This window comes from Balaenoptera acutorostrata, chromosome 15, assembly GCF_949987535.1.
Source record: "Balaenoptera acutorostrata chromosome 15, mBalAcu1.1, whole genome shotgun sequence".
Lineage (NCBI taxonomy): Eukaryota > Metazoa > Chordata > Mammalia > Artiodactyla > Balaenopteridae > Balaenoptera > Balaenoptera acutorostrata.
In genome coordinates this window covers 6246907-6257422 of record NC_080078.1, presented here as the reverse complement: position 1 = coordinate 6257422, position 10516 = coordinate 6246907, and the positions used below count along the sequence as shown (strand labels likewise).

Below are 10516 nucleotides of genomic sequence, written 5' to 3'. Positions count from 1 at the left end.
CTCGCGGCGGCGGCGCCGGAGGCGGCGGCGTCGGCGGGCTGAGTGGGGACGGGATTGGCTGGGAACTGGCCGGGCGGAAGAAGTCGTGCTCGAGGTATTTCCGGTTCCGGTGTCAGTTTGAGGCGCCGCCGCCGCAGCTGCCGGAGCCGCGATGCCTAAAGGAGGTGAGGGGCAGGCGCGCGTGGCCCGTGGGCCTCGAGGAGCAGCCCGAGTCCGGCTCCCGGTGTCCACTCAGCCCGCGGGCGCCTCCGAGAGCGGCGCAGAGGGAGGACCTCCGTGCGGGCTGAGGGCCAGGCCTGGGCCTCGAAGCCCAATTGTCCCGCTGGGGAAACTGAAGAGCGTAGTGGCCTCGAGCCACTCCCTCGGGGGTCTGAGGAGACTCGGAGGCTCTGGGTCCTCGGCGACCCGGAAGGCCGATCTAGGGCGCCCTTCTCCCGGCCTGGGGGGTCTGAAGTTTCCTCCCACTTTTCAGGCTCGCCGGAGACTGAGTCACCGCATCGCGCGCCAGTGCCGGACCCGCCTGCCTCGCGCGTAAAACTTGGGTCTTCCTGGGTTCTGGGCGAGCCAGGCCTGCCTCTTGCGACCTAACTTGATGCTCTTAAGCCTGGCCGACCTAGCTTTGACTGCCGTATTCGAGCGGCTCGATGTGTGCCTTTGAGCCAGTCGCTTAACCTCCCCGAGTCTTAGTTTTCTCACTTGCAGGTGGGGTTGTGATTGTACCTGCCTCACAATACTGACGCGAGGTTATAACTAGGTAACCCACGTGGAGAGCGCATCGCGGTGCTGGATAGTCGCTAAGTGCCCAGTAATAATTAACTACTGTTAGTTGTTAGACTTTGCCAGTTCCTTGGCCAGGAGCGTAAAGGACCCATGGCTTCCCAGTACGTTGTAGACCATGCTCCATCCGTTTCCCCCTTAAGGTCAATAGTGCTCGACCCGAAGCCCAGCTGTGTCACTGTCTAACATGGCCTTGAACAAGTTCTTTAACTTCTTCCAGCCTGTTTTCCCCATCTGGAAATAACCCTTAGCTTGGAGAGTTGGGTCGGGGTTGTAAAACTAGAGCACTCGCCGTGCCTGGCTGGCTCCTGGCGCAGAACAGATGTTCAGTTGATATTGGTTGCTTGTGTGTCATGTTGGTTAAGATGCGTCAGCCCACAGGAAGATCTGCTTGGAGCTTTTACAAACCTAAATGACTTCCTGACTCTCTACTACCAGAGATATTGGGGTTTACAGAGCTGAATCTCTTTAAACTTAGCTCTCTGCTGGTTTATTCTGGTAGGAAAAGCCTTGTCTCCTCTGTGTTCCCCAATCTCCTGTTCTGCAGAAGGAGGGGTACTAAGGGTGCCTTCTGGCTCCAGAATTCTGGTTCTAAGAGTCCTACTTAATAGATGCTTTGAGCCAGGGTTGGAGGTTACAATTAGAAAATCCTAAATATGGATTATTGTTTAAACGACTTGGCTTTTTGGCGTGTGAAAGCTTTATGGGCAGATAAGGTTTACATTTCTTGCTTGTGTTAATTTGCTTGAAAAGTAAAAGAGAACATGAAGGGACTTCCCTGCTGGTCCAGTGGCTGAGACTCTGCATTCCCAATGCAGGGGGTCCGGTTCGATCCCTGGTCAGGGAACTAGGTCCCACATGCCGAAACTAAAGACCCAGCGCGGCCAAATAAATAAATAAATATTAAAAAAAAAAAGAGAGAGAAAACACGAAGATGTAAGTAATAGTATAAAATTCTCCAAGAGCCAAGGACCAACTTTTGTTTCTGTTATGAAACCTGTGAAGCTTTTTTTTTTTTTTTTAATTTGTTTTTGGTTGCGTTGGGTCTTTGTTGCTGTCCGCGGGCTTTCTCTAGTCGTAGCGAGCGGGGGCTACTCTTAGTTGCGGTGCGCGGGCTTCTCATTGTGGTGGCTTCTCTTGGTGCGGAGCACGGGCTCTAGGCACGCGGGCTTCAGTAGTTGTAGCACGCAGGCTCAGTAGTTGTGGTGCACAGGCTTAGTTGCTCTGCAGAATGTGGGATCCTCCTGGACCAGGGCTCAAACCCGTGTCCCCTGCATTGGCAGGCGGATTCTTAACCACTGCGCCACCAGGGAAACCTCCTGTGAAGCATTTTTAAAGGCATGGAAAGCTTCTGATAAGAGTTACTGTAGACCAAGCTAAGATCATTATCGCATAGCCAAGCGTGGGGGATGAGGACCTATAGTAGTCGATTTTTAGTTGTTTCTGTTACTTAGAGTATTAAGAGGGCAAGAAAAGATGTTGGCTTTTTGGATAGCAAACTTGATCTCTCACAGTAGGACTTTGATGAGCATAGACTGAGACACCCCTGGGAACCCTGGGTAGTCATTAAAAATGGGTGGTGTGGTCTGCAGCAGCCCAATTATGGCTCTGCAGCTGCTGTTTAGGAAATCAGGGGAGGCCAGTATCTCTGCTACTGTCTCTGGAGTCCATAGCAGCTCTGGCTGCCTAATTACAGATTCTCTGCTCTCAGTGAGAGAGTCACGAGAAACCAGGTGGGCTGCAGCTTCCAGGAGAGGTGGAAATGGATCCAGGCCACGGCCACAGCCACCGCAGCGTCCTCCAGGACCAGCTGAGGGGGTGCTGCCCTTCTGTAAAACTGGCTGATGGCTTCAGCAGGGGTCAGTCTAGTGTCTTGGCTCAAGAGGGTCAGACTGTAAAACTGATTCTCTGTGATGAACTTTAATTGCTAGTCACATTTTTTACTCTTAGAAGGTAGTCAGTTTTATTTTCAACTTTAAATAACTTTGTTTGCCTGTTGTGTTTCTTAGTCCAAGCACAAGAAAGTTTTCCCTTCTAGGTTTTAAGTTTTCTCTTTCTACCATACATACCACTTAGGTGAACGTGAAGTATCTTATTACATTCCCTGACACCTGTAGTAAATCGCTGATGTGACCAGTGGCTTTGTTTTTTTTTCCGCACCAGGTACTATATTAGGAGAGTACGAGTCATAGCAAACATTTTTGTAGCGCTTGTCCAGTGCCGGGCACTGTGCCAACATCTTTACATATGTTAACAAATCCCTCTTCACAGCAACCCTATGTGGTAGGGACACAGACGAAGAAGCTGAGACTCTGAGAGGTTAAGTACCTGCCCAAAGTCACAGAGCTATTAAGTGGTAGAGCTGAGATTTGAACTCAAGGATTGGACCCCAACATTTGTGCTCTCCCCCACTCTGCTTTAGTCTCAAGTCTCCTTTGTCTATAAAGTGGGACCAGCCGTGATCGTGTACCATAGGTTTAATCTGGGGATGAAATGAGCCCATAGCTATGACAGAACATTGCAAGTAAAGAGCACTGTTGTGACAGCAGGGGCGAGAGTTACATGTTCCTCATGACTGCGTCTGAGTCCGCTGTGTTTGGATAAAGGGAGCAGGGCATTTAGCCAGTCGCTCCATGTGGTACAGCCTCCCCCAGATCCTCCCCTCGGGTCTTATTTGGGGGAGCCTGCATCCAGTACACGGTTTGGTACTGCATCAGGTGATTGTGTATTGTCTTTTTTGTCCCTTTGAACACATGAGGGTACAGGTTTGGGTGGTGCTTGGTGAGGGGTACCTGAGGTCTGCAGCCTCTGCTGAGAGCACCTCAAGCAGGACACAGCCTGGGGCCCAGGGCAATCGAGGAAGCTGCTTCCCTCCCGCCTTCCTAAACTGCCAATCCTTGTGCAGGGAGAAAGGGAGGCCACAAAGGCCGGGCAAGGCAGTACACGAGCCCCGAGGAGATCGACGCACAGCTCCAGGCTGAAAAGCAGAAGGCCAGGGTGAGTACGTGCCTGTCCGGGCCACTCCAGTAGCCCAGGGCGGCACCCTGCGCTTTTGGCACCCGGAGAGGCCAGGCAAGGACCACCCATTCTCAAGAAGAAGCTAACACCTGAGGTTCGATTGGAGGGGGCAGGCAGCAGGTAGCAGATGGGAGTCCCAGAGCAACCGCTGAGAGTCAGGAGGAGAGCCATCCTCTGACTGGATCAGTTAGAACTTTGTCCACTCAGCAGCCGGTGCCTTGGTGGGTCTCTGTTTGTGGTCCTGTGTTCCTGCTCCTGCTCCTCTCTCCCTCGCCCGGCTCTGCCCGTCTGCAGCTCGGGCTCTCAGCACCCCTACTTGTGTGCTCCAGCCGTGCAGCACTGCTGCCAGCCCTGCTGTGACGTGATGCCCTGCCTTCCCACGCCCCCAGCAGGCAGAGTGCCATTCGTTCCTTCGGCCCTTGCTCAGCATCCCCTCCTCCGTGACTCTCACTGATGCTCCCCACGCTTCCCCCTCCCGTCGAAGCCTAGGCGGTCCCTCTCTTCTGTTCCCCCAGTCCGTTTTCCAGCCCACTGTCGGGAAACAGAACGTGTTTCCATCGTTGGTGTCCATGTCCCTACCACACCATTAGATCCTCACCGGGCTAAGGGCCAAAGGGAGCACAGTCAGGCCGGATGAGGGGCACGGCTGTGAAGTGTCGGGGAGAAGGGGAAAGCCACATCAGAGGGGGATGGGGTGGCGTGGGGTGGTGGGGAGGGCCTGGTGGAGGGACCGGAGGCTGACCAGGACCTTGGAGAGCGTGCGGGCAGGTGCTAAGGGGCAAAGGTCGTATGGTTTTTGTAAGGGATGTTTTCGGCGGGGAGGCAAGAAAGGTAGAGGGAAGCGGCCTGCCGGGGTGTCGTCATGGGAAGCCGGCACAGCCGGGCCTCTGTGTGGGCAGGTTGGAGTGGCTGGCCCGCCACTGCCTGAGAGTGGAAAGCAGGGGGCTTGCCCAGGACAGCGAGGACAGTTTGGCAGCTCCGCGTGGCAGCAGGGAGAGCGGGAGGGAAGCTGAGCAGGACCGTGCTTTCCAGCCCCACAGCCACGTCCTTTGGACCCTAGGAGACGAGCTGCTCAGCCTGGTTGTCTGAGGTACCTGGGCTGAGAAGAGGAGCCGGGCCTTTTGTGGCCGTACGAGGTGGTGGTTGGCCTGGCATTGGCTTCCAGGCCGTGGAGCCTCGTGGACAGGCTGCCTCTGACGCGGGTCCCCCGCTGGGCGCCGGCGTGGCAGAGTAGGACCCGGGTCACGCTTGGTGCCAGCCTTCTGGGGGCCTGGTTTCTCAAGGGCCACAGTCGGGGGGGGGGTGGCGGCTGGATCACGGTCTTGGGGGTTTGTTTTGCATTTTCGATACCTCACGTTGTCCATTTCTGAAACAGGAAGAAGAGGAGCAAGGAGAAGAAGGTGGAGATGGGGCTGCAGGTGACCCCAAAAAGGAGAAAAAGTCCCTAGACTCAGATGAGAGCGAGGATGAAGAAGATGATTACCAGGTACTGAGTCTGAGGGGGGCGTGGGACCTAGACTCATCCACTCCGCAGACATTACCCGCCCCAGTAGTACGTGCAGAGTCCTTGCTCTTAAGGGTTTACGTTGTAATAGGGAGGTACAGACGATAAGGAATGAATGAACAGTATGATTTCAAGCAGCCAGAAGTATTATGAATAAGACAGACGTGATCGAGGGTACTTGGAGTAGTGTGTGCTGAGGAGGTGACTTTTAAACTGAGATCTGAAAAACAAGGTGGAGCCAGCTGTGTGAAAACTGTTGTGCAGAGTAGTTGAGGCAGCCAGCTTAGCAAGGGCTAAGGCCCTGGGGTGGGAACAACCTGGGCAAGTTCAAGGAACAGAGAGGCTAGTGGGGCTGTGACTTGGCGGGTACGAAGTGGAGTGGTCAGGAATGAAGGAGGAAAGGTTGGCAAGGGCAGCTCCTGTGCAGCTGTTGAAGGGTTTTGGTTTCATTGTGGTAGGTAGTGGGCAGCTGGCAGAGGCCTTGAAGTGGGAGACAGAGATGACCAGATTTGCTTTTTTCTTTTTTTAATTTTTTTTATTTATTTATTTATTTATTTTTGGCGGCGTTGGGTCTTCGTTGCTGTGCGCAGGCTTTCTCTAGTTGTGGCGAGCGGGGGCTACTCTTCGTTGCGATGCGCGGGCTTTTCATTGCGGTGGCTTCTCGTTGTGGAGCATGGGCTCTAGGTGCACGGGCTCCAGTAGTTGCAGCACGCAGGCTCAGTAGTTGTGGCTCGTGGGCTCTAGAGCACAGGCTCAGTAGTTGTGGCGCACGGGCTTAGTTGCTCCGCGGCATGTGGGATCTTCCTGGACCAGGGCTCGAACCCCTGCCCCCTGCATTGGCAGGCGGTTGCTTAACCACTGCGCCACCAGGGAAGCCCACAGATTTGCTTTTAAAAGATTGTTTTGGCTCCTCTGCCGAGAGTGAGTTGTAGGGTGTTGAGAGTGGAATCCGGGAGACAGCAGCAGGTATCCAGATGAGAAATTGTGGCTGCGTTAGGCTGGTGGCAATGGCAGTGGAGAGGAGTGGGCAGATTCAAGCCATGTCTTAGAGGTAGACTCATTGGGGTTTACTGAGGGAAAGAGAAACAAGGTTGTGCTTAGGATTGGGAGGAACGGGGTGTGTGAGGGCTGAGTCTCCAGTTCTGTTTCAGACAAGTTAAATTTGTGATGTCAGGTATCCGGGTGGAGGTGTATACGTGTAGCCGATTGGGTAGAGGTGCCTGGAGCTCTGTGCAGTGCTCAGATTAACTGGCATTTGGAAGCTGTCTCCATGGTCTCTTAAAGAGAAAAGCTGTGTTGACAGGGCCTGAAACTTTGATCGAACCTGTTACATCTAGCACTTGTGCTCTCACTTCTTTCTGAACTTCCCCAGGGCAGGTGGGAGGTGCGAGCTCCAGGTTCTTGTGCCACCTCCCCAAACCTGTAGACTGTGTGACTCGTTCCTAAGTCCCATTTCCCCGCCGTCACCCGGATGGCTAGGGATTGGCCCGCCCTGCTGTGGGGATCCAGCATGCATGGCTTGTTGCAGTCAGGCATGGCGTTCCATGGAAAACTGCTTTCAGAGGCTGAGCTCGAAGTGAGGGAGTAACTCTCTGTGCTGAGAGCTTGTGAGTTGGCCTCTGCCACCTGTGGAACTAGGATAACGATCCCTGGTGGCCGGGACTGGGCACAGGATGGGCTCTGGTCACCCGCCCTCGCTCTCCCTGCACCTCCCCAGCTGGTGAAGACACCCCTGCGCACTGTTCCCCCCGTGAGGCTGGGCCAGGAGTCACGTGGCCTGGGGGTGGAGCGGGAGTTTGTCCTAGTCCAGGAGGGCTGTGGAGATGGGGAGTGGCCTTCAGGGGCTCTGCAGGCCAAACTTCTCCGACGGCCGGCTTCTTGTCCTATCTTAGCAAAAGCGCAAAGGTGTAGAAGGGCTCATCGACATTGAGAACCCCAACCGGGTGGCACAGACAACCAAAAAGGTCACACAGCTGGACCTGGACGGGCCCAAGGAACTTTCAAGGAGAGAAAGGTAACCTCTGCTTCTGAGCCTTGTGACTTGGGCCAGGGGCTGAGGCCCCCAACTCTGCCCTTGCTTCCTGGGCTCTTGAGGTCCCCAGTGGCTGGGTGGGCGCTCCGGCTCCGGTATTTATTTCTGTGTCATCTCATTCTCCCAAAGGCCCTATAGAAGCTTCTTCCCCCCAAAACAAAGCAAAAAACAGAATTTTTTCCCCCCAGTGGAAGCATAGCAGGAAAAACAGAAATTATGCTATAGCCCCTTCCTCCAGGACACCCCACTCCAGGGATACCTCCGTTTTCCAGCCTGATCTGACCCTTCTAGGCCTGCATCCATCCCTGATGTCGTGGCCATAGGGATTGGGAGGGGACTGGGGGCCTGTGCCGTCCAGCACTGTGCAGGGAGGTCCACCAGCTGCCCCAGTCCTCTCTGAGTCCCAGGTGAAAATGGAGCTGCAGAGAGCTGCCTCACAGGCTGTTCAAGGATCACACCGAGTGCTCCAGTGCCCTGCACACAGCTGGTCTTTAACAGGTTGTTCCCTGACTTTTCATGGCCACCAGGTGACATCAGGGGCCTTATAGGAGGTTGAAAGCTGCTAGGAAAAGCCACCCTGATTCCTCTCCTGACTGGGTTGCTCGATTTAAATCCACCTGCTGTGCTGACTCCGTGACAGCTGAGGGGGGTCCCTGAAAACCCTGTGGGGAAGGCCCACAAGCTTGGGGTGTGATTGGAGGCTGCTGAAGAGTCTCCCCCTCCGGCAGCTTCTTTCTCACCAGTGAAACCCCCTCTGAGGTTGCGGAGTGACAGCCACTGCTGGCTTGTTTGCTGAGTGTCCATCAGGGAGGGGGCACACGGAGCTAGGGCCCAGGCCTGAGTGCTTGGGCTTTATCCTGGCTCCCACATCCAGCTCAGCTGATAATGGTGGGGAAGATGGCCTCTGTGACACCATTTTACCCAAACAGAGAAGAAATCGAGAAGCAGAAAGCAAAAGAGCGTTACATGAAAATGCATTTAGCGGGGAAGACGGAGCAAGCCAAGGCCGACCTTGCCCGGCTGGCGATCATCCGGAAACAGCGGGAGGAGGCTGCCAGGAAGAAAGAAGAAGAGAGGAAAGGTAAGTCTTGAGCCACTGGTGTGGCAGCCTGACTGCTTCTGGACAGGCCACCAAGCCCTGCACTTCAGCGTCCTTGTCGTGAAGTGGTATGGGCTCAGACTGTTCGGTAGAGGTCTACCGTGTGGGGGGGGGGTATGGGTGTATGTGCACGTGCGTGCTTGTCTGCCTGCCTTTCTCACTGTCAGATGGAGGTGGGTGTTCCTGCCCGCCACCTCCCAAGATGCTAGGAGGGTCCAGCAGCAGCGGAGTCAGATGTGAGTTTGAATCTCAGCAGAGCACTGTCCACAGCATCTGAGGGAGGCCTCAGGATGCACCTACCTTAGAGGCTAGAAGGTTCCCCTGAGGTCTCTGGTGTCTTGTGTAACCTGGCGAGCTGTTTGGGGTAGCTCTTCATATTTCAGCCGGGTGTCACAGATGAAATCTGGCCCAGGTGTCCCTCTTCCCCCCTGCCTTCCTTCCAGTGGGGCCAAAGGTGGTAGGGATTCTTCCAGGCCAGGTTGGCTGTGGGGAATCGGTCTGCTTTAAAGGAGCATTTGACTCATGACCTTCTGGCCTCATGCACTGCTCTCTCCATATGTGGGGGGCCATGAGTGTGTTGGGATCTTGCTGTCCTGCCTTCTAGGCCTAGAGATGGGAAATCAGTTGCCCCAGGGCATTGTCACCACATTGGAGATACCCAGTAATCTCAACTTCCCACTAGTAGCTCGTTTCACAAACCTCAAGCAGGAAAGGACCTCATGTGTAACTATTTGCATGTTGCTGATTGCAGGCTTCAGAACCCACAGGGAGAGGTTGGAGTTACAGGGCTCTGCCTGGGGGGTGGGCTAAGAAGAGTTTCCATTCGCTCAGTAGATTGTGTGTTGGTGGGCTTTTGTGCAGGGGGCAGCCACCCAGACTCCGCGAGAACGTCTGGACACGTGGGTCCGGTGGCTTCCAGGGGAGGGCGTCAGGCCAGGCCCTTCTCCTTGGGTCTCTTCCTCATCTGCCAGCTGAACCAGTTGCACAAAATGTTGTCTTGAGGCCTTTCAGACCTACAGTTGTATTATGATTCGGGGGTGTGCGGGGCTGTGTATATGGAGGGGTGGTTTTGTCTTGTAACCCCTTCCCTTCCTGCTCCTCAGCAAAAGATGATGCAGCTTTGTCAGGAAAACGAATGCAGTCGCTCTCCCTGAATAAGTAGCACGGCCTGTGGGAGGAGATAGCAGGGAACTGGGCCGTGCTGCCAGGACCCCTGCCGTGTCTCACCCACCCTGTGCCCCGGCGCCACTGCAGCAGCCCCTCGCGGCGGGGAGCCCCCCCACGGCTCCTCTTCATCTTGGCACAGAAATCGTTTGGGGGGATGGTGGGTGGGGGGAGGGGGCAGCTGCTATCTTTGAGACAGAAAGATGCAGGACAGCATTTCATATGTAACCATTTGAATGTTTTGGCTGTTTTTAGAATTCAGAACCCTTGTTGGGGGGTGCCTGGGAGGTGGGGTAAGAAGAGCTTCCATTTGTCTGGTAGATTGCGGGGCAGGGGGCGGTTGAGCCGCAGTAGCTGCTGACAAGTTTGTGATGGACGGCCCCCTGTCTGTGTTGCCCGGGCGCCCGATCAGGGGGCCTGTCACCTGGGAGCCAGGGCCCTGGGTCTCTGAGGGTCATGGCTCATCCCCAGCCAGTCCCCTCTGACTGAGGCTTCCCCCCTGACCTTCCCACCCTACTCCCTACCCCCAACTCTGGCCAGGCCCCGGGCCCATTCTTAACCCTGCCCATGGATCATTTCAAGAAACCTGTTTACTGTGTAGCACCCAGGCAAAACATGCTCCACAAGTCCAACTTGTATATTTGGCAAATTAAACTTGACATTATCGTAATTCTGGTTCTGTGATCTGTCTCTGGGCCCCCATGCCTGGGCTGTTTTCACCCAGCAGGAGGACAAGGTGTCACTCTCAGGCAGGCCCACCCCAGGGTTTGGGTGGCACTAATCTGGGTACGGGGACTGGACCCCGGGCATCCGAGCTGGGAGAGACTTCAGGATACAGGAGCCAGCCCCCTCCCCTCCTTTTACCAAGGAGGGACCTTAGGCCAGAGGGGCCAGGGACCTGTGCACAGCACATAGCGTCCTG

General features: G+C 55.2%; 1 protein-coding gene across 2 annotated transcripts; it reads left to right on the top strand.

Annotated features, from left to right (window-relative positions):
* The first annotated feature begins 33 nt into the window (after window positions 1-33).
* On the top strand, window positions 34-10264 carry PDAP1 (PDGFA associated protein 1). Of its 2 annotated transcripts, none has more exons than XM_057530078.1 (6): window positions 34-164; window positions 3683-3774; window positions 5171-5281; window positions 7192-7313; window positions 8261-8412; window positions 8598-9521. In XM_057530078.1, exons 1-6 carry the CDS (start codon window positions 152-154, stop codon window positions 8705-8707), a joined length of 600 nt encoding a protein of 199 aa, XP_057386061.1. In that variant the 5' UTR covers window positions 34-151; the 3' UTR covers window positions 8708-9521. The 2 variants fall into 2 exon arrangements, with proteins under 2 accessions (XP_057386061.1, XP_057386062.1); XM_057530079.1 differs by lacking the exon at window positions 8598-9521 and adding an exon at window positions 9534-10264 and having other exon boundaries at window positions 36-164.
* Window positions 10265-10516: the final 252 nt, after the last annotated feature.